Source organism: Ipomoea nil, unplaced genomic scaffold (genome assembly GCF_001879475.1).
Source record: "Ipomoea nil cultivar Tokyo-kokei standard unplaced genomic scaffold, Asagao_1.1 scaffold0782, whole genome shotgun sequence".
Classification (NCBI taxonomy): Eukaryota; Viridiplantae; Streptophyta; class Magnoliopsida; order Solanales; family Convolvulaceae; genus Ipomoea; species Ipomoea nil.
In genome coordinates, this window is record NW_017617210.1 from 713,976 (window position 1) to 738,731 (window position 24,756).

Consider the following 24,756-nt stretch of genomic DNA (forward strand, 5'->3'; position numbering starts at 1 on the left):
TTATAGGTTGCAAGCATCTAAAAAGTATATGATAGATCTAGAGATGTATATGAGATGAGTTTGTTGTATACAAGTGAAATCAAATGTTTTCAAAGTATATTCTATAGTGCTTTACAGGGTTGAGTGTGGTTATACTTAGCTTCGTGCTAACAGGTGTTTTCCTATTTGTCTATGTGTTGCTTGCAAAACCCCTTTCAGGTGGGCCCAGCAGTGAGAAGTGATCGAGTTAGATTAATCTCGTAGTTTGAGATGTCTAAACTCTAGTTATGTTGATGACTTTGTTTACGGATTTTAGACTCCTGATTGTTATTATGGTTTTGATGATGATGTAGACTTTTGGGGTGACTTTTTCCCCCTTATGTTTTTCAGTATTTATTTTGGGAGTTAGATATTTATTTTATTTCTAGTTTTACCCCTTAGCCTGTGCAATCACCACGGAGTGGTGGTTGTGGCGGTGACATTCCCACTAGTTATCTTTTTAGTTATTATTTTCGCTGCTTAGTTTATGTTAATGACTAATTAGAGTTGTGATTAAGAGATAGAAAAGTGGGGTGTTATAGAGGCAAACAATGGCTAACGGTCTACCGTTAAGAGGCAACACAACAGGAACATCAACTGTGGCCGGAGATCAACACTGTTAAACTTCCGCTACTACGAGGTTAGGCTTCTCGTATATTATTGTTTAGTAAACGTTAGATTATTTATATCTAACATTTAGTATCACAGCCTTTATAATCTCTGCCTGGTTGGTTGTTTTGCCCAAACAATATTAAGAAAAATTTTCATATACATCAAGTTTTTGTATATGCTTTGGTATTCAATTACATTCCTTTAATTCTTCAAAATATGCAAATATAATTGTATCTTTTTTTTTTTTTTTTGAAATAATTGTATCTATATTTAGTTTTGATATTATTGAGTATTTTTAGCATGCATATTTTTAATGAATTAAATTGTAATTGAATTTTTGAATTGCTAAAATTGAATTCGAGCATGAATCGAGGATTATATATAGTTTCTTTGAATTTTTAACGACTGCCCTAGTTTATTAGCTCGACGTTAATTTTGGGACGTTGGTTGTTGTCAACGCCGTTGCCAGCGGTCACCATAGATGGCTGGAGTAACGACGGAAGTTAGATTAAAAAAAAAAATATATATATATATATATCTTCGTTGTTCTCCATTCGGACGAGCCACCACTACAGCGTCGGTTCTACTAGTGACGACGAAGGGCCGTTGGCGACGAGTGAACGATGCAAAGGATCGTCATCCGGCGAAGGCGTCGCGAACTGGGGCGATCAGCGGCTATGACTAGCGTAGCGGAGAGATGCGGCGGAGGCGAAGCTGGGTTCCCCGGCGACGTCGCTACTCCATTCCCTCCTTCAGGCGACGTCGACAACATTGAGTTGCTGCTGCTTGTGTTTCACGATGTCACGTTCAAGGATACCCGCGGTGAACATGGTGTCGCAACGAGGAGAGATGGCGGAGGCATGCTGATTTTCCGGTGTCGTCGCTTTCCTCTTCCCTCCTTTAAGCGGCACTGGTTCACTTGTGATGGGCGGCGCTGTTGATTCTCATGGCTGCTAAGGCTGCTTCTGGCTGATTAATGTGAACAAGATGATGATGGACTTAAAGTTATATATATATATATATATATATATATATATATATATATATATATGAGAATCACTTATCATCAGTTATGCATAATTTTGATGGGAATAATGATGATATCAATAATGTTGATGGAAGTTATCAAACACTTCATGTACCCTCCTTTACTCTGGTTATAATTAAAGGCATCAAAGGATGTATGTCTAAAGATGGAGAAAAATACAATTATTTTTCATCAGTTGCCTACAAAATTCTGACATATCAGTTATGCATAATTTTGATGGGAATAATAATGATATCAATAATGTTGATGGAAGTTATCAAACACTTCATGTAACTTCCTTCTTTAGCCTGGTTATAAAGAAGGCAAATGATGTATGTCTAAAGATGGAGAGAACTACAATTATTTTTCATTAGTTGCCAACAAAATTCTTGGCTACACTACTTGGTAGGGAATACCCCGACCGACATAAGCGTTACCCCGACCGGTTGGCCTGCGTCCTTTTTTTCTTGTCTTTGCAGGTAACAGGTCGGGTTTCTTGTGAAGAACCCGGTCGGGATCCGACCGGGTGTTACCCGAGCGGCAGTGTCGACCACCGAGCGGTAGCCCTTAAGCGAGAGAGCTGACGAGGAACACGTGGCGGCTCCACGCATTGACAGGCAGGGCACCCGGGACATTGACACGTGGTTGCTACGTGGGAAGCATGCCGAACGGCCGGATTTGTGTCTCCGGCTCCGCGGCTATAAATACCCGCGATAGCGACAGTGTGAGGGACTTTTGGACGATCGATAGGTTGTTAGAAAATCCCGACCACAGTCAGTCGGTACTCAGAGCAACCAAGTAGATTGTACTTAGGGCCTTCATTGATCAATAAGAGTTATTTACTTGCTTTAATTGGTCTCTTATTTAGTTAATTACCGCATTACGTGGCAATTAACACTATCACTACTGTATAGGAGAGAATTTGACAGACAAAAATCCAAGTTACATGTTTGGTGAATTTCACAAAAAAACTTGTGAAATTTGGTATATGAGAGAATGTATTATACTTTTGATTTTTTTATAAATATATTAAAAACCCAATTACACTTATTCTAAGTTTGAGTATCTTTTGTTTTTTAACCATCAGAAACTTCAATAGATTAAACCAGAACCAACCTCGAGATACAACTCGGACAATAGTTATGTTGTGCATCCGTATGCACCATGCATGGTGCATACGGATGCCAAAACGACGTCGTTTTATTAAAAAAACGCGCGTCTCCCTCTTTAAAAAAAATCCAGGTTCGATTCCCAGCAACAACATTATATTGTTCATTTATTCTGGAATTTTAGTTCATAGATTATGGAATTATAGTTCATTGATTATGGAATTATAGTTCATCAATTCTGGAATTGTAGTTCATCGATTCTGAAATTTTAGTTCATAGATTATGGAATTTTAGTTCATTCATTCTGGAATTTTTAGTTCGTAGATTAGATTCTGGAATTATAGTTCATCGATTATGGAATTATAGTTCATCGATTCTGGAATTTTAGTTCATATGTTGTTGCTGGGAATCGAACCTGATTTTTTTTAAGAAGAGACACGCATTTTATTAAAACGACGTCGTTTTTGCATCCGTATGCACCATGCATGGTGCATACGGATGCACAGCATAATATGCCCAACTCGGAGGAACAAAGTCATAAAGACCAAGGATAGACATAGAAACTGTTGCCTGTGCAAGTACATGGGCTACATAATTCGCTGACCTTCAAACATGGCGAATAATAACATCACCAATGTCCATCACCAAGTTTGATTATCTATTTAAAACATTTTGTAATTTAGGAGGTTAATTACATTTTTTTTCAAATATTCTGAGAATATATTTGACTTTTATTTTTGAGTGACAAAGAAAACTGGCAACCACTTCCCACGTCTTTGACCTTTATCATGATAGAAACATCTTTCTTTGCAAAATTAAACAACCCAAAGATTGATGCATAACACTAGTTTCTCTAACCATGCAAATAAATGCCTATTAATCTTTTTCTGTATATTTCGCTTCGGTTGTTGAATCTCGTGCAAATTTGGTTTTGGTTGTATTGGCTGCAAGCGGAACGTAGGCGCTTTAGGTGTGTGTTGACCAAAGGACCAAAGTGAAATTATTACAGAACATAAGCGGATACAAATAGAATATGATTGTTTCCACTCATCTAATTATCGATATTCAACTCTACATCCTTTATGCCACTACTAAACAACCAAACTTCAAAATGGAGTGAAGATATATATATATATATATATATATATATATATATATATAACTCTTCCTCTTTTATGCCACTACTAAACAATCAAACTTCAAAATGGAGAGAATAAAGGGTGTTTATATTGGTTAGCTTGCTGTTATATCTTTTTTTTTTTTTCTTTTTTTCCTTGTGTGGCCTTACCGTGATACCGCCTACAGGGAGTTTCCTGAGACTTGCTAAAACTTCGCTTCAGCGTTGCAGTATTTGACTGATTAGCGTTTCTGGTAATTGTTTCTTTGCCTACAAACACAGTTCGTAAGATTAGTGTCGGAAACTCTGCAAGCTCCCATGTTTTCAGAGGTTATTCAAAAGACATTGGCATATTAATGGTGTTCTTAAGTACTAATCACAAACTTGGATTGGGAACTCTTGTGACAAAAGGTGGAATCGCCCACCCCACACCCCGGCCCGACATTTTGTGGAGGGATAAATCATGGTGACTCAACTGATCAACAAAGACTAGATTTTTGGTCACTGCGCACAAGGAGCCCCCTTCAATTTGAGAGGTTGCTCACAGACTGCAGCTAGTGAGACTCGATCCTTGGTCTATTGGATTGGGAACTCTAGTTAAGGCAATGATGGTGCTAACTGCTAAAAGCTCCACATTTGTTAATATATATAAATGATAACGATGTTGAAGTTACCTGAAAATGTCTCATGTGCAGAATTGGCTCACAACCAACATCTGCGATCAATCTCCCGTTTGGTGTTAGCACACTGAATCGCCTAGCCTCGTATGCTGAAAGATTATCTTTGCCACTTGGCAGGCTTTGGGAAACTTTAAGGAGCGAGCTCAGAGAATTCATCTGTCATGAGAAAACGAGGAATAGAGAAAATACTAAGATAATGAGCTAGCATAAGCAGAAATGACAAAACTAGAGAAATTATCAAAAAAAACTAATAATGCATGTGAAAGAAAACATGCAAAGTTTAAACACACGCATTATTTGGAGATTAGAAAATGAAAGTATAATAATTGAGCTGAAAGTAAAAATTGGTGTGCAAATGGGAGAAGAGGGATTGTTCGAGATCATTAATAATGTGGGTTTGGTGACAACAGAGAGAGAGAGCTAAAGAAAGAAATACGCTAACCTTCATATAAGGACAAGATGCACAGCCACCATGAAGAGAACACCCCTCTCCACTCGCAACTCCAGGTATAACAGGGACCTTTAAGAAATCACCCATGTCACCTAAAGAGAGGTCCTGAGATGAAATCTTTGGCGTTTTTGTCACTGACTCAGATGATACAGGGAAGACAATCTCGACACTAACTTTTGCTCCTCTGTCGGTAGAGTTCACGGAGCCTAATAATTTGCGAACTGCTGCAACTATTGAAGTAATCATTCCAGATTCTGTTCCTAAAACAAACTGAAGATGCTCATCGATGTTTCTATCCATTGCCTCTTGTACCCTTTGTGTTATAAAATCTAATATGTTCTGGGTAGACCCAACTACTCCCATCCCTCTCTGTTTAGCTTCCATTGCTAGTGAAAACATTTCACCAGGAACTTCAAAGTGGGCAGTGAGGAATGCATCACAATACATTTCCTTTATCTTCTCCACAACTTCATGACCAAAGAGGTGATGCACAATACATGTTCCATCCTGGTACACCCAAAATATAAATACAAGAATTGAAGGATATTGATTGACCAAATACGGCTAGTACAAAAGATGAAGAATCATCCATCATCCATATTATTAATTCCTTGATTTTAGTCCTTTTGTTGCTTTTACCTGTTAATTGGATTATAAAACAACTATATATCTTTTTAACTCTTGACTTATAAAGTAACCTATCCGTAGTATCTGCTCAACATGATTATGCCAACATCCTTGATTGGAATGGGACTCGAACCTATGACCTTCCGTTTAGAATGGTAACAGTGATGCCATCAGACCACAAGGTACTTGGCAATAGTGTAAAAACCATCTATTATTACCTGAAAATAGTGTAAACGAGGTAGCAAAGATTTAAGAGACTTTCTGTTATGTTGTGGATGTATCTCAGCAATTTCTTGATCAGTCATCATGGTCATCTGCTGAAACAACTCCACAATGTTTGCACCCATGTAAGAGTCAGGACCGTACCACACATTTAAGTTGGGTACTTCAGCAAATGCCTGCACATATGTGAAGTTTGAATTAAGTCAAATATTAAGAAGGGATTTTTTTTTTTTTTTTTTAAAGGTATTTTCCAAAATAACAAAGAGAAATAAAATAAAAGAAAAACAACCTGCAGAATAGTTTGCACAACATTAGAAGAAGTGCAGGTTATAGTTGGCACAAGCTCATGAGAATATGCTTTTGTCTCCAAAGCGGTATTAATGTAAACAACATGTAAAGAAGGAGAAGAAAGAGAAGCCGCCATTGCAAGGTAATCCATATATGCAGGACTGGCTGCAGCATCTGCCAAAGAACAACCAATGCGTTCATCAGACATCCGATAGACACCAACCTGCAAAGCAAAGATGTCAATATATGCCAAAAGTGTGAAACCATATCTCATTGCCCCATGTAATAAACTTCGGAAAACATAGTGTGTTTATACTACAACTTCAAAAGCTCCAAAACTAACATCATGATCCACCTTTCATCTGTAGTAATTGCAGTAAAGCAATATTGCAGAAAATTGGAAACAAGTAGAGAAATTTGCATCTACTTTTCTGTCAAAGAAAAAAAAATACTCCACTCAACATCTCAATAACAACACAAAGCAAGCCCCTTGATATAACATTGGATGAACTACTTAGCTAAACGAATCCTATTTCTCTATTAGCTCTATGTTACATATTATAGATTTATAGCACTCTATTCTCCAGTTCATATGAAATATGAAATAATTGCAAGGGGAGAATTCATTCGTTCAGATTCAAAAGCAATAGAAAGCATACCACAAAAATTGATAAGAATTCATGCTGAACTTACTAGGAAGTTATTTTCATAATTGCAAAAGATATTATTATATTAACAAGAATGAAGAAAGGTAGGGTATAGAGATGAAAAGTACCTCAGGAAATCCAGCCTGATCAAGGATTGCACGAACATTTTCTGACATAAAATCTACTCCAAGAACAGTGATATACTGACATCCAGCTTTTGCCATCTTAACAGCTGAATCTGCCATAACCAAGGAATCGGATATATGTATATGAGGCCACAGCTTCTGTGCTGCTGTTAAAACACCTTGGACCTCAGGATCCATGTAAAAATGTGCAACAATGCCAATTTTCTTTTCCTGTAGCAAATTGGCAATCTCTTGGACTTTTGAATCATCAGGAAACAGAAATCTGGCCTGCAATTACACTAAAATGAAACTTAGGCCTTTAAAATCTGGAATTTCTAAGATGGGAGTTACAGTAATTGCACCCTTGCTAAATATTTTCCCTCATTATATATTCTACCCAATTCACATAAAGTCTTGCTAAAAATAGATAGAGTTGAAACACATATTTTACTCCGTAATTATAATGAGATTTTCTCCAAAGCAAGCCAATTCTTTGTTTTTCTTTCTTGCTATATATCAAAAGCATGAGAACATTTTATTCTACAAGCACGCATCAAAATTCAAGGAACTACATAATTTGCATCATTGAATCAAGCATACTGCATACTTTTTGTTTTTTTTTTGTGTGTTTTTTGTTTTGGGGTGGGGAGGGGTGGTGTGTTCTTTGTCATTTGCAGTTTAAAAATTACCCATAAACAATACTGAAAACAGTCTGACAAATCTCAATATTTTGAGCAAAACGTTTCTCCATAGAATTTATTGGTTAAACAAATAGTTGTGAACATTTTTCCCTCACAAAATACTAACTTTTCTATTATTATCATCTAAAACTCGTCTCCTTATAATGTCTAATACTATTATTCTGCTGAGATCCCATTTATAATTATTTTTTTTTCTGCTGATATGTTTATTATTCATTTTGAGAGAAAAGCAGATGAAAACTGGGGACCTTGTTGTCTGGAGTAAGAAAGATGCTCTGGTTGTTTATAAAGGGCACAATTATCCGCTAGGGTTCAACGCTTCTCCAAAGAAACGTCGCAATCTGGACAGAATTCTTCATTGAGTGGTGGTGGTGAAGAGGAGAGTGTATCAATTGATGGATCACTCTATGAAAGAGAAGCTGACAGATTACTCTTTTAGCATGTTTTTGTCCTTGCATTATGAATAGGCAGAATGCAAATGAATGATGTAAAAAAAAATTCAAAAGTCTAAAATTTCTGGGTTGCTTAAAAAATGACAAGTAATGGAGTTTAATGAAATCCTCTGGTTTTTATACAGAGACTCACTGGAGGAATTATTCTATTACGTAATAAATTCCGTATAATTCCATATCGAGGAGGGAAGGACTTTCTTCCTTCTCAAGTGGCAGAGCGAGAAGCATTACTTATGAGACATCAATTTCATGAAGAATCTGCTGGGCTAGAAACAACTGAAATCTTATGAAACTTCAGTGAACTCTGACATACTTGGAACTTTGTCAGAATTCCAGCTTATCACAGGTTATGCAAAACAGGAAGTTAGAAATGTTGAGGTGAAGATTCAGATGGAGACTCAAAAAGCTAGATTGGAAAAAGAAGTGAGAAATCAAGAGTGGAAGCTTTTCATAGTAAGATATTACCAAATCCATACCTCCCATTTATGGTCCTGGGTAGGATTCGAACCAAGCACGTTTATGATCTTATTTTGGGTTGGCTGATCAGTTGAACTTTTGTTAATAAAGTGTGTGCAAGTGATCCAAACAACTTCATAATCAACACTAATCATGGATTAATTTTGCATCAGAATAACTCCCAACCATGACATGGACAATTAAATAATCAGTACTCGTGATCTAAAATTATCAAAAAGTAATCTGTGACAAAAATTTCAGAGACAGGCTAAAATACTGAATAACAAAACCAAGAAATGAAGAGAAAAGGCAAAAGATCACCTGAGCTTCAGCATAGCTTCCTTTGGCACTTATACCTTCAGCAGTGACTACCAGAGATGGGAATGGCTCACTTCGCATCCTGCCCTCCATTTCAGCCACCAAAGCTTTTGTCCTCTTCTGCATACTCATCAACACATTATGCCAAGTATTCACCCGAGAAGAAGACACCATTTTTCCATTTAAGCCCATCACATTCAGAGCACCCAAATCCTCTGTTTTCATGGCGAGAACCTCCTCCGGAGCTGCCCCATCGAGCATCCAAACCAAGCAGGCACAGAACCCTTTGGTAATTTCCGAATCGCTATCCGCAAAGAACCTAACTTTATTCTCCCCATCTAACCTCACATGCAGCCACACCTGGGCGGTACACCCGGGCACCCGATTCTCCATGGTTTTCAGTGAGTCCTCCATGGGAGGCAGCAAAGAGGAGTAGTGCAAGAGGCGCTTCACGCGGTCGATCGGCTCCGCGAGAGACTGGAATTCCGATGCAAGGAGCTGGAGCTTCGCCGGAGCAAGGTGGCTCGGGGGGCAGGTCTGTGATTCCGTCTCGGATGTTAAGGCAGCGCAAGAAAACTCCGGATTCCGGGGGCTCCGGAGAACGAATTTGGGAAATGATGAGGAGGAGTTGAGATCCATTTTTGACGGATTTCTGGTTTGGGTCCATTTCACAGAGAGTCTGGAGAAAGGCGAGGAGCTGGGACTGAAAGTGGCAATGGATTTAAAAAGGAAAGATGAGGAAGAGCAAGAAGCTTTCATGGCTACCACTGCGGCGTCCATAGAGAGGCAATGAAGGAAGAAGAGGTGCGGCGGCGGCGGTGGTTATGGGGGAGAGAGGCGGCTGGGGTGCAGAGAGGAGTGGAGGAAATTCGTAGGAAGGAAAGAGGACCTTAAGAAGCGCGAAAAGGCATACCAAAAAGAATGGTAGTGAATATACTTCCAATTATTTACTCCGTATTATTTATTCTGCACTTTATCCCCTGCCTGGCCTACAAATCTTACAAAAATAAACAAACAAATTAAATTGGAAGAAGTATTTTCTCCAAATAATAATAATATAATAATAGGACCCGAAAAAGCTAAATAAACATTTCCTTCAGAATTCCTAATGGTCGTTTACTTCATTTTTCTGTTTTTCAATTCCAATTTTCTATTTTCTCATTTTTTCAGTTTTTATTATCCATTACTCTAGTTTTCTATTTCTCCATTCCTCTAGTTTTTTATTTTTCTAGTTTTGTGATTTTATTAAATACAATCATCTTATATACCATTTGTATATTTATACAACAAAGATAATAATAATCATCATAATCATAATAATAACAACAACAATAATACCAAGACTATGTGGTATAATGGTACATGAGTTGGACTTCCGTTTGAAAGGTTGTGAGTTTGAGTCTCAGTATACTACATCAGGCGTCACCAGCAGGATTCAATGCTTGGACCTCAACGCCAGCCAATGTTGATTTTTCTCAATTTCTCCATTTTTCTGAAAAATTCTCCAATGTTGATTTTTCTAAACTTCTCTATTTTTTATTTTTTCCACTTCTCAATTTCTCAATTTTTCTGGAAAATTCTCCATTTTTTCAAGTTGGTAAACGACCCCTAATTCTCTCGAAACCTCTCTTTCTGTTTAACAAAATTTTAGCTTCTTTTTTGGGCGTTTCTTTATCTGGTGGCCGCCGGCCTCTGGCCGAAGCTTTGAGCCTTTGACGGAGCTTCGTTTATTGGCCGGCGGTCTCCTGTTTTCTTTTGTTTTTTGTTTTTTAGTTTCATAATAAAGTTCGCTGCCGATTCAGCCGCCAACCCTTCAAGGAAGTTGCGGTAGGTTCAAAAATCTAAATATTAAGGATTTCGCCAGATCGGAATAAAGAAGTGGTATGATTCCCGTGGATCCGTAAAATAAAGTTTAAGAGGTGTATTGCTGCTTCTCTTTTCTTTTGTGTTCTGTTTTTTTTTTTTCTGTGTTTTTCTCTCGTTTGTGGGACGAGTTTGTTTTCCTCTCGTTTCTTTTGGCGAGTTTGTTTTTCTCTCGTTTCTTTTGGCGAGTTCTTTTTTTTCATAAGTGTGAAACATATAAGTTAGTCATGGCGTATATGGACTTCATTCTGGGTGACAAAGATGACCATGTAAAAGAGCATCTCCATCTCAACTCGATGGATATATTGTCAATAAATGACAGATGGAAAACATATACTCAGGTGGTGTGCAAGATTTATCAACCAAAGTTAGTCTTGATTACGTTTGATCAATTTTTCAATGATATTAAAGAAGCACTAAATTCATCTAACGAATTCAACTTTAAATTTGTTAAACAATCTGCAATTCAAGTTCTTTGTAGCATTGCTAGGGAAGTTTTTTCTGTCTGACTATAAAGAATAGTATATTGTTCCATCGATTATATTTGTAATTGTTTCAGCTTATGATTAAATGAATGAGCTTCTTTATTAAATATATATATATATATATATATATATATATATATATATATATATATATATATATATATATATATATATATGACCCGTTGGCTAGGGGAAGAATTTTTCCAGATTTTAAAAATTTGAAGAATAGAAATGAGAAAACATGTTTTCTAGCACAATTTTTCATTTAAAAATAAAATAAAATAAAATACATTTTCCAGACTTTTAAAAATTGTACTATTTTTTAAATGAAAAATAGAATATATTTGGCTATATATATCACTATAACCACATTCTCACCATTATTTACTTACATATTTATTCATGGATAACATTTGTGTGAGACCGTCTCACGATGACTGGGTCAAATCTTTGATTAATGGCTCGGATCTTTGACCTCATTAATCAAAGATCCGACCCGAGACCCGTGAGACGGTCTCACACAAGTTTTTGCTTTAATTCATTATTATGATTACATTCATTATCATCTTATTTTACTTATCATCATATTTTATCTTTTCTACTTGCATTTATTATATAAACATAACTTATTTGCTTACCCTTAAAGTTAGATATTTTTTCACATTATCAAATTTAAATTTGAACTCTACACCAAGTTTTAGATTTTGATTGAACTCAATAGATTATTGGTTCATATATTTTTGGTTATGCTATATCGTAATACAAGTTTGGTCCGAATATCGAGTATTGAAATTTCACATATATTAAATTTTAAAGTAAACATTATGTATATACATGTTATTCAAAAGAATATATTCAAAAATATTTTAAATATTAGTTCAAAGAATATTAATATTATCTAAACTAAATTTTATGTGAACTTAATAGGTTATTGGTTCGAATATATTTTTAGTTATGTTATATACGAATATAAATTTGATTCGGATATCAAATATAAAAATCTTAAATATATTAGACTTAAAAATAAAAATTAATCAATCTGGCCCGCACTTTTTTTTTATTATTATAAAGGAAGGGGATACCCACATATACAAGCTACTACATCAGATGTCACCATAATCGCCTCCACCGAGGCCCGAACCCACTGCATAGGGGAGCAACTTGATACGCATTAATTGGGCTAACACGGTGCGAATGTTGATTAGACCGAGTATAATACGGGTTTAAAGATATATTCTACAGTTATGGCCTGCTCAGGACACCTCATGGTCTGACAAAAAAAAATTATATTTCTTTCATTTAAACCAAACATATTCAAAAATATTTTAAATTTAAGATCTAAGCTAAGACCTTGTGGTCTAATGGCATTAAGGTTGGATTCCTATATGGGAGGTTATGAGTTTGGGCTTCAGTGGAGGCGGTATTGACTCTTGAACATATATTACAGTTTGTGGTCTTCGTGGAGGCTATCCTTAAAAGGAGTTGAAAGTGTTAGCTAAAATTAGTTTTTTGATAAAAGCTGATAAATGTAAAGAGACAAAAAATGACATCTTCATAAAATTTAAATTTGTTTGTTTATATATTAAACTTTTAACATTTTGTCATCAAAAAAAAAAAAAAAAAATTAACATTTTCATATAAATTTATTAGCATAATCATGATCTATCATCCCATAATAAAATAACAATATTGTTGCAAATCTCCTTCATATAATAATAATAATAATAATAATAATAATAATAATAATAATAATAATAATAATAATAATAATAATAATAATTTCAAGCATAAGAGTCAGCTAATAATAATAATAATAATAATAATAATAATAATAATAATAACACTTTCAAACATAACAGCTAGTTTAACATCTCTTCAGTTTTCAGTTCCTAGCTTATAGCTTTTCAGCTCTTTTTAAGCTTTCAGCTACCTTTTCAGCTAGGTTTGCCAAATATAGCTTTAAGGTATCGTTCCAAAATAAGCTCTTATTTTAAGTTATGAGTTTATTTTGGGAATATTACCAAACAGAGCTTATAACTTATTAGTAGCTTAAAAGAGCGAAATGCCCTTATATTCAATGATATTTAAACTATTTTGTTGATAGAGGACAAAAAATAATCATTCTACAATAATACTAGGACCAAAAAAGGATGTTTAAAAAAAAAAGAATTAAAACTGGATTGTTACCTATAAATGCAGGACCAAATAAGGAATTAAGTCTAAATTTTTTAAACATAAAACAGAGAATGAAAACTAAAAAAAATAAAAAATAGAAAACAATTTATTGAAGTAAACGGGTATTACTCATTTAGTCATTTTTCCAATTCCATATTTATGATTGTGATTTATTAGCATCGAATCTGAAAAAGAGGATTTAAAAAGAAGATTATTCTGTGGTCCCAAATTCACTCTCATCTGTAATTGACTTTTGTATTATCTTTCCTTACTGCTCAAAAAGGGCAAGTAATGACCAACGATGTCGTAATTTCTTGACTAGAATCGAGTTCCATTCAGCATCATAACGAGAAAAATTAAATTGAGTTTTTTGTGGATCCAATTATAAAAATTAAAAATAAAAAGAAAATTGCTCAAAGTGGTTTGTTGAGTTGGTGGTTATCCTGTCGCACAATGAATTTGCACGTTGGGCGTTACTGGTGCACACAACGTACATTTCTTTTGCAAGTCTCACAAAAAAAAAAAAAAAAAAAATCACCACAACTTTTAACGCATCCCCAATTCCCACAACAGTTTTTGGGAGTTTTTTTTAGATAAAAGGAGAGGAGGAAGAAGAAAATTATAGAGATAATAAAAAGCCAAAACATGCAAAATTAATCATAGTAAATCTGATGTCACGTACAATGAACCTGAGTTAGGGATGGCAACGGAGCAGGAAGCGGGGTCCTCGTCCTCGTCTCCAAAATAGATCCTCATTCCTAAAACTGGTCCCATTTTTCGGCGGGGACCGGCAGAAAATTTTTCGGGGACGAGAAACCCCGCCTCATTTTTTTAATGATGCCAATGAAAAAAAATCAAAAAATTGGAAAGAATTGACTTAAAATATTTATAAATTAACTCATGTCTGCAGGCTCAACCAAAACAAGAGAAAAGTATGCACATCACGGAGATGAATTCACTAGCATTTCAACCTAAATATTATGGTGCGTTTGGAAACCCGGAAAATATTTTTCGAGTTTTCAATGTTTAGCCAGAGGAGGAAAAATAAGGTCAATGGAAAATGATGCATTAGTCAAAGGAAAATATGTATGTTTTGGGTGAAAATGACTTCCTCTTTTTTTGGGGAGAAGTCATTTTTCAAGAGATGCACATGCAAAAAATTTTGGGCCTAATTTTTTACGGACTTTTGCGAGTCGGCCCACCAAACTCGCAGGTTAGGGTTCATGCAACCAAAGCCCGCCCATGCAGGTTGGTGGGCCCCGCGGGCCGATCCTCGAATTTTTTTTTTTGAATTCAAAGTTCAAAAAAATAAGTAAAGTCTACAAATAATATTAATTTTTTTGTATTTGAAAATAAAAAAAAAAGTTACTTTCTTTAAAATGTTAATATATATATATATATATATATATATATATATATATATATATATATTACTGTGTTATGTGTAGAAACCCATACAAAACAAATATATCTATCATGCAAATGAGAATCATGCAAATCATATATATATATGTGTTTTTTATGATTTGCATGATAGATATATTTGTTTTGTATGGGTTTCTACACAGTAATATATATATATATATATATATATATATATATATATATATATATATATATAAAGAATGCTATTCAGAAAAGAATTTTATTAAAAGTATCAAACAATTAAAATTAAGATAGTTTTTCGTTGTGTAGCTAAACACCAGAAAGAAAAATATCTTCTAAAAAATAACTCATTTTTCAAAAAACATTTTCCAGAAATCATTTTCCTGTATTTAAAGCTTTTAATTTCAATTTGATAAACTTGAATCTTTCATGCCTCACACTAAAATTTTGATTATAACTAAAAATTTCAAACGTTGGCACTACATTTTATTCAAAAAGATAACTTCCAAAACTCATAAAATATTCTTTTTTTTTTTTCTTTCAAAAAGATAACTTCCAAAACTCATAAAATATTCTTTTCAATAAGATGCTTATAAACCACTATAACTTAATTTTTAAAATGGTCCTGGAATCTCAAAATAAATTACTTAAAAGTGAGAATGAAGGAATTACCCTGTTATATGTAGTATATGTTCATATATACTTTCTCAATCTAGGCTCAAACTAATAACCTCCCACTTAAGAGAGTCACTTCATGCCACTTGACCATAAGGTTTTTGGCAATTTAATTCTAATCTAAATCTAATATAAAAATAAAAATATAATACAGGACGTTTGGTTGGAAGGGGGGAATTACGTGTGAAAGGAATTGCAATTCCATGGGAGATGAATTACTCGGAATAAAGTAGGAATTTAAATTACAGTGTTTGGGTTACAGGAATAGAATTACTGGGAGTTTCAATTCCAATTTTGGTATACATGGAAATTGAAAGGGAATAAGTAGTGTAAAGTCCAAAATGTCCATTATTGTTGTGGTATTAATTTTAGGTTTAAGAAAGGGAGGGGTAATTTTGTCTCATCACTAGCTTTTTTTCTTCCCAAAATCCCAGGAATTAAAATCCCATGGGGGTACATGGGATTTTAATTCCATGAAAATGGGTGAATTGCAATTCCATGGAATTGCAATTCCTTCCAACCAAACGAAGGAATTTTATGGCCTTTGGAATTAGGTGGGAATTAAGTGGGAACGAAATTTAAATTCCCTCCAACCAAACACCCTGTAAGTGTGAATGAAGGTTAGTACCATTTATTTATGTCTATTTTTCTGTTATATTTTTTGATACATTAAGCTATAAAAGTTGTATTATATAATTTTTTTTTTAAAAAAAAATGTCCCTACCATTATAACTTCCGTTATCTATTTCCATTATTATTACCATGCACTTGCATCCACCATATACTTCCTTACTTTCTTTAATTATACGAATATATGTATATATTATATTAGAATATGTAATAAATAAATAAATAGAACTATAAAAAATCTTCTCTCTAAACTTAATTTGGGATGAGCACCCCCTAAAACCGAAAAAAATCTTCTCTCTAAACTTTCCTCTCGAGCGGTATCCTTCGTTTGGTACGTTACTAGTGGATCCACACTTAGTGGAACCTTCATTCTATGGAAGACGCGCGGCGAGCCGCGGTCAGCCCCCCATCCGGTGGCGGAAGGAGAGTCAAGAAGGGCCCCTTATGACTCACACGAGCAAGAGAGTGAAGATCCTCAAACGTACTTTTTTCGAGACTACCGCAACCCCATCCATGCTCAATGATGATCCCATGTTGGAGGAGTTAGACGGCGACTGGCTGGACGAGGGCTTCACAGTGGAACCAGACAAGGAGATGGAAGAGGTGAGGGATGGAATCCTAGTTGCTAAGTTCCCTAAAGATTTCCGGGAAGACCTGGTGAAACCTTGGCGCAAGGCACTTATCATCAAATATCTGGGGAAGCCTCCAGCCGTCCCGCTTCTGAAACAAAGACTACTCCGATTATGGAATATCAATGACAGGGTTGAAATGTTGGACATCGAGATGGCTACTGCGTCGTCCGGTTTAACTTGGCGACGGAGTATAAGCACGTCCTCCTTGATGGTCCGTAGAAGCTGTTTGATTGCTATGTGATCCCCCAGCGGTAGATGCCGAACTTTGATCCCCAAACCGCAAAAACGGAGAAGATTGTGGTTTGGGTTCGCCTCCTAAGGCTACTGGTTGAATACTTCTGGGATGACTCGATCAAGACAATTTTGAACCACGTTAGAAAGCCTATCAAGCTTGACAGAACTACAGCGGCCATGGAGCGGGGGAGATCTCTCAAAATCAGCGGAGAATGGAATTCGGATGGTAAGGTCTTTAAAGAACATGTCATCTAATTTTTTTCTAACTTGTTTTGCAGGGATTGACCAAGGGGGGCTTACACCCCGGTTCTTCATTGTGGTAAGAAATAAAGTCCCACAAAAGCCTAGAGTCTAATTCGTCCGGCTGACTTGGAGGAAGTTAGGAACACAGTCTTTGGGATGAAGAGGATGGGTAGCCCGGGTCCTGACAGAATCCAGGCCGCCTTCTACTAAGATTTCTGGAATGTGGAGGGTAATTCTGTAACTAATATTGTCAACGAGGCCATCATCTTCGGGAGGTACCTGTTAGAGTTAATACCTTCAATGGTCCTCCGAGTATTACCAATTTACCAGTTGTGGTCATCCGAGTTTTAAATGACCTCTAATGGTCCTCCATGTTTTAAAAAATAACCACCCGTGGTCCTAATTCTTAAACAAAATCCAAGTTTAAAATGACCACCAGACGTCCTAAAAGGACCACGGGTGGTTATTTTTTAAAACATGGAAGACCATTGGAGGTCATTTAAAACTCGGATGACCACAACTGGTAAATCGCTAATACTCGGAGGACCATTGGAGGTATTAACTCATACCTGTTAATTTGTTATAGGCATTCATCACTCTTATCCCAAAAAAAGGATAATCCTAAGAGCGCTGCTGACTTTCGGCCTATCACGTTGCTCAATGTTATCTTTACAATTGTGTCTAAAGTTATGTTAATAGAATTATGCCGTTGATGGATATGCTCATCGGCCCTCATCAGAATAGCTTTCTGTTGGGCAGATCTACCTTAGACAATATTGTTCTCACCCAGGAAATCATCCACAAATTAACAAGAAAAAGGTAAAAATGGTTGAAAGTCGACCTTCACACAGCCTATGACAGCATCGATTGGGGTTTTATGGAAAGGGTTTTGGTGGACTTTGGATTCCCGATTCAGTTAATCAGGCTTATTCTTTTTTCTCTCAAGAAGAGCAACATTGGGGTTCTTTAGAATGTTGAGAAACTTCCCCTGTTCCAACTAGGGAGAGGTCTGAGACAAGGGGATCCCTTAGCCCCTTACTTGTTCAATCTTGCCATAGAAAAACTCTCCCATATCATTCAACAAGAGGTCAGCAAGAAAAGGTGCAAACCAATCCACATCACAAGAGGAGAAATTGGGGTATCTCATCTTTCTTTCTTTCTTTCTTTCTTTTTTTTTTTTTTTTTTTTTTTTTTTTTTTTTTTTTTTTTTTTTTTTTCTTTTTTTTTTTTGCGGATGACCTTATGCTTTTCGGGGAGGCCTCCGAAATCAAATCTCCATCATCATGGATTGCTTGAAGGATTTCTCCTGTCGGTCAGGTTTGCATATCAATCTCTCTAAATCTTTGATTTACTGCTCTTCTAACACTCTTAATAAGGTCAAGATGGGGGTGGGAAGTATTTCTGGCATTCCGGTTACTGAAAATCTTGACAAAAACCTTGGCATCCCTATCTTTCAAAAGAGGGTTACCAAACGGCATTTCACCTACATCTTGGATAATATGAGAAGAAAGCAGACACCCTGAGTTTAGCCAGCAGATGGATTGGTGGGTCAATGACAAACCGTTGGGGCTGGAGCTTGAGATTGATATTCCGAGCACCTACAATGCAAGAGTTTGTGACTATATCACAGAGGATTTGTCAATAAAGTGCGAGCCATACCTTTACCCATTGACGAATGAACAAAGGATAGACTGGTCTGGCTGGGCTGCACCTCAGGTACGTTTTTCGTCAAATCTACTTACACTTTGATCGCAGGTACGAAGGCCGAAGAGAATAGCTGGGCATAGATTTGGAATCTCAAATGCGTGGAGAAAGTCAAGTCCTTCCCATGGCTACTACGCAAGGACAAGCTGCTCACAAATGTAGAAAGACGAAAAAGGAATATGACGGACTACACTTCCTGCCAGTGATGCGGTGACGAGGAGGAGATGACGGACCACATTTTCTAGGAGTGCCCTTTCGCCGTACGTCTAGTGCTGGGAAACTGCTTGGAGGCTTAGAGGGTTGGCATTGAACAGGTTCTCCCCCTTCATGAGTTGGGTTGAAACCAACTACTAGAGCACGAAGTTGATGACAGATGGCACTCCCTAGAGCGTCGTGTTCGTCTACACCCTTTGGAAGATCTGAAAGGCCAGGAACGATCACATTTTTAACAACAATTTTGGAACTCCCTCCCGCGTGACAAACTTGGCGCACAGATTTGTTGGAGAGGCCAGTGTAAACCTCATAAATCATTTAGGGGGGGGGGGGGGGGTCTCGAATGGAACTGGAAATGGATCACATGGACTCCACCGCAATCGGGTTGGGTGAAGCTTAATACAGATGGTGCCATGAAAAACAACTCGAGGTTAGCTAGTGCTGGGGGTTTAATCCGGGATTATCTCGATAGATGGGTTAAGGGTTTTTCTATCAAGATCGGGACTTGAAAAGGTTTGGGGCCTAAGGGAGGGTCTACGGCTCAGTCTGAGTTTAGGACTTGAAAAGGTTTGGGTTGAGATGGACTCGGCGGCGGTGGTGTCCATCATGAATAGAGGATGCAACCGGCCTAAGACAGTGGTGGTCTTAGTTAAAGATTATCTTGACCTTGCAAAAGTTTTTAGGCTTTTTCGGGTCACTCACATAGAGCGAGAAGCCGAGAAGGTAATAAGTGTGCCGACTGGCTGGCGAACTTGGGCCAGACGATTGATTGGGGGATCCTCTTCCTTGATAACGCCCTTGTTGAGATGAACGATCTTCTTTTGGCTGATTCTTGAGAAGTCGAGAAGGTAATAAGTGTGCCGATTGGCGAACTTGGGCCAGACGATTGATTGGGGATCCTCTTCCTTGATAACGCCCTTGTTGAGATGAACGATCTTCTTTTGGCTGATTCTTGTAATACCCCCATCTAAGGGTTAGATAGTGCTCTCCTTAAGGGCTTCAGATGCACACAAAAAAAAAAAAATGTAATAAATAAATTTGATTTCATTTACATTTTAGTTAGTCATTTCCTAAAATATAAAATAAAATTTGTAAATATGTAAAATCTAATCTAAATCTAAATAAAAAACTTATAAGAGTGAATCAAGATTAGTAGTTTTCCGTATTTCTATACTTAGTTGAACATATACGCTACAAAATTATATTATCATTTTTAAAGGACAAAATTATCTTACACTATTAAACTTCGGTCAATATACATTAAATTATACAATAATTATATTTAATCATTTACCATATCTAAATTCGTAGTTTAACAATTATTAATCATACTATAATTATTAACCAAATTATGAACTATTCTTTTTAATATATAATATGAACTCTACAACTATAAATTTTATGATTTTTTTAAAAAAATTATAAAATATTATTTTTTTAAAAAAATTATAACTATTGATAAGGAATATACCCCGAGTTCAGCCTCCCCGTACACTTCGTGCTCCTGTTTGGGTCGGGATCAAACGGTTTGGGTCAAAGTCAATGGGTCAATAGTTTAAACCTATATAAAGGCCATTACGCTCACAAGTTAGGGGTTCCTTCTCCTCTCTCCCCTTACACCCTCTATACTCTCTCTAAGCATGCAAGAAGATAAATGAATAAGAGAGCCCCGTTGAGCTATTTTTCTTAGTCTACTCCATCGTTCATACATTTTATATACATATACATACATATGGTATACACTCCACATACATAGGGTAATTAACCGTATCAAATATAATTTTAACATTAAATACTAATGTTGGGCATTTATTTTTGCGCATCGCGTATAAAAAAGAATAATGTTGGGCATTAATTTTTACATCGGTGAGGGGACGGGGATCGGGGTCGGGGCGGGCGGGAGATGCCCTCCCCGTCCTCATCCCAATCCCCGCCCCCGTTCCCCGAACCCGTCCCTGTCGGGGCGATGATGGATTTCTCCCGTCGAGGGCGGGTTAATTACCATCCTTAACCTGAGTTTTAAGTTTTTGGGGTTCATTTGGCACCCCTTTGCACACAAGAGAGAACATTTATATTATTCGGAGTATAATTTAAACCCCTTTAAAAATGTATATATATATATATATATATATATATATATATATATATATTAATTAGTGTAAACCCACATTCATTAAAATGGGACAAATGTTAAAAAATCTTCTCAATTTCATTTTTTTTTTCTCTACTTAATTAGGTAATCTTTTAAAATCAATTTTTCATTAATCTATTATTCATTTTGAGTGTGTGATATATCAAATCGAACATCACAAATCAATAATAAATATCAAATCTAATAGTAAGGTACAAAAATATCCAACCAAATGCCACCTAAGTGAATTCTCATTTCTCTGGAGTAATACTCCTTATTTAAATTGCATTGATGAAGTAAAAAAGAAAAAATTGAAGAAAAAAAGTGGACCATCTCTTAAAATCAATAATAATCAATCTAACACATAAAAAAATGTAAACGTAAATTACAACTATAATAAACGATGAAATATCCTTATTCTCCTATAATTAACCAAACATATTTTAAAGGATGGGAGATGAAGTCCAGTTTGGGCGACCAAGAATTAACCAATAACGTTTGGGTCAAATTTGAGAATGCTTTTTTTTTTTTTTTTTTTTTTTTTTAAGGAATTTGAGAATGCTTTTATTAACCAGTCTTTCACGGATTCACTGCCTCAATACTTTCTCCGTGTGGCAATACTTTCCACATGAGTCTAAAAAAGTTCAAAAAGCTAAGGTTAGAGTCGTATCGAGTTGTTATACCAATATACTATGTACCAGGGTCCACCTGATAAGTTGGACCTTGATTCTAAATGACGTATAAATTATGTATTTTTAGTATTAGAATTGTAAACTTTTAGAATATAAATTATATTTCTAAGTAAAAAATAGTCAAAACACATAATAACTGTAGAAAAGAATTTGTGAATATAATACAAAGTCATAAAATCCTAATTTGTTAATACTGTGTGACTGCAATATTTGAAAGGAACTTGTGAATACAAAACAAGATAATCAATTACATATATATTAACATTGTGTGTTCGTAGTATATAAATTGTGAACATTTGGACCAGTAAGGTGGACCTGGGTCCATAAAATAATTTGCGGAGTCGTATCCTTACAAGTTACAATCTAGGTTTTAAAGTTATTAGCAATGGTGAATTTATAAAAACTGTGATATTCAAATGGTTAAAGCTAAGTAATAAAAGTGAAATTATAATAGTTATATTATTTTTATTACTACTATTTTTATCGAATTTTTATCTCTTAAAATTTCTATAATTGGAGCAGCTAATTGTTTTAATCACTTCAACCACGACAAAATTTATCAAATAATCTTGTGGAGAGTCATTAGAGTAATTAGGGATGACATGCAAGTTCAATTGGTTATAAGATATCCATCCAAATTGAACCCACATGGATCAGATTTTTTTGGACGTTAACGGGCAGTGGGTTGGGATGGGTCTTAAAAATAATAAGACACCAGCGGGTTCAAGGCATGTTTTATCAATAGTTATGCTGTGTGCATGGTGCACACGGTTGCAAAATAACGTTGTTTTGACTAAAAACGCGCATCTCATTTTTTTTAAAAAAAATCAGTTTTGATTACCTTCAACAGTATTATTGTGGATATATAGTTATGAATTTGTGGATATATAGTTATGAATTTGTGGATATTTGGTTCATTCATTGTGGATATTTGGTTCATTCATTGTGGATATTTAGTTCATTCATTCTGGATTTTGTGTTATTCATTCACTGTGGATATATAGTTATGAATTTGTGGATACATAGTTATGAACTTGTGGATATATAGTTATGAATTTGTGGATATATAATTCAAATTATGCACAAAAAATGCTATTGCGAGGAATCGAACCTGATTTTTTTTTTTTAAAGTGGGATGCGCGTTTTTTACTCAAAACGGCGTCGTTTTTGCAACCGTGTGCACCATACATGGTGCACACGGTTGCACGGCATAATTTGCGATGTTTTATACATCAAACTCCAATAGAAGCTCACTCGACCAATCATTAGCCGTTATATCGTGGACCGCGGTGCATAATCGATTATGCACCGCGCATCAAAACGAATTTGTTTCTTTAAGTAAAGAAACGGCGCGCTGTTAGTGTTAACGGAGTGACACTACATTGTATCTAAATCAACACTGTCTCACGCATTATTTTTTTTTATTATCAAATGAAACTGCAATTATATCAAAACGATACTGTAGTTGTGGTGAAATGAAGCTGTAGTATATATAAAGTGAAACTGAATAACATTTCACACATTTGAGTGTATATTGTACAATGAAGCTGTAATTATATCAAAATGATCTTGTAGTAATGTTTTAATGAAACTATAGTGTATATATAAAATAAAATTAAATAACATTTTCACATATTTGAGTGTATAAATATTGAATGAAACTGTAGTTATATCAAAATGAAACTGTAGTTGTGTTGAACTGAAACTGCAATGTATACAAAATGAAACTGAAGAACAGAGTTATTTTTGTGGAATGGCGTGAAATGGATTACGTTTCTTTTCATTAAATAAAACAACGTCGTTTTGATGCGCGGTGCATAATCGATAATGCACCGCGGTGCACGATATAATTTTCCACCAATTATGTTATTTTATATAGGCCGGGGAACGTTCATTTATAATTTATTTTTTTGATTTAAAAAAAAAAATTACCGATTACTTGAACTCATTGCATCAAAATGAGAAGCTAAGATATCTAATTGGTTTATAGTTAGGAACTTAATTACTTGTTGGCCTATTAAATACCTTATTTAACCATTTTTTCTCTAAAATATTGTAAAATTATTATTATTATTATTATTATTATTATTATTATTATTATTATTATTATTATTATTATTATTATTATTATATACATAGAGTTGCACTCGGGTGCGAACGGCTCGCCCAGGCGCGAAATAGGAATGGATTCTGTTCGCCCACGTGTCCAGATCTAATGGATGAGAAACACTGATTTTTTTAAAAAAAATGCGGTGGCATTTTCGTAAATAATTGAACATCGAAGTGCAAGTAAAATGTATTACAAGTGCATGTAAAATGTATTATAGGTGCAAGTAAAAATTTACACTGAGCATCAATACTTAGTTGCACTTATAGTTCTAAGTAGTTGCACATATAGTTCTAAGTAGTTGCACACATAGGTATAAGTAGTTGCATCTAGGTGTATGAATGTTTGCGAGTGGTTTTCAGGAGTATTACTACCCGCTGAACTCAGATCAATGAATGTTAACAAGGCAAAATTACATGCACTTATAGGTCTCTTCCCACGAATTAGTGAATTCGGCAGGATTCTTTGGTACAAAATAAAAAATAGCAGGTCAATCTTCATCAATTTCATCGCAAATGTGAAATACTTATACAAATCAAAATGAAGGAGAGATAAAAAAGATGCAGAGTTTTTTGTCTGTTTGGCTAGTCAAGCATGGGATAATTCATAGATCTTTGGGCTTTGATTACCAAGGAATAGAGACTTTACAAATAAAGCCCGAGGATTGGCATTTCGTTGCTGTCATTTTATATGTATATGGTTACAATTATCTACGCTCTCAATGTGCCTATGATGT

General features: G+C 35.5%; 1 protein-coding gene across 1 annotated transcript; it reads right to left on the reverse strand.

Annotated features, from left to right (window-relative positions):
- Positions 1-4,017: 4,017 nt before the first annotated feature.
- Positions 4,018-9,767, reverse strand: LOC109177033 (quinolinate synthase, chloroplastic). The gene is made up of 7 exons (XM_019326371.1): positions 8,854-9,767; positions 6,927-7,211; positions 6,153-6,374; positions 5,860-6,039; positions 5,006-5,521; positions 4,558-4,719; positions 4,018-4,153 (listed from the first exon to the last, which is right to left on the reverse strand). Exons 1-7 carry the CDS (start codon positions 9,628-9,630, stop codon positions 4,103-4,105), a joined length of 2,193 nt encoding a protein of 730 aa, XP_019181916.1. The 5' UTR covers positions 9,631-9,767; the 3' UTR covers positions 4,018-4,102.
- Between the last annotated feature and the right edge of the window lie 14,989 nt (positions 9,768-24,756).

What these genes read in the sequence shown, in the direction of transcription:
- LOC109177033 (XM_019326371.1), bottom strand. Translation starts at nt 9,630, where the DNA reads ATGGACGCCGCAGTGGTAGCCATGAAAGCTTCTTGCTCTTCCTCATCT. An exon ending in CTCGTTTACACTATTTTCAG is followed by an intron (nt 5,522 to 5,859) that starts GTAATAATAGAT and finishes TGGGTGTACCAG; the next exon opens with GATGGAACATGTATTGTGCA. An exon ending in TGCACATGAGACATTTTCAG is followed by an intron (nt 4,154 to 4,557) that starts GTAACTTCAACA and finishes CTGTGTTTGTAG; the next exon opens with GCAAAGAAACAATTACCAGA.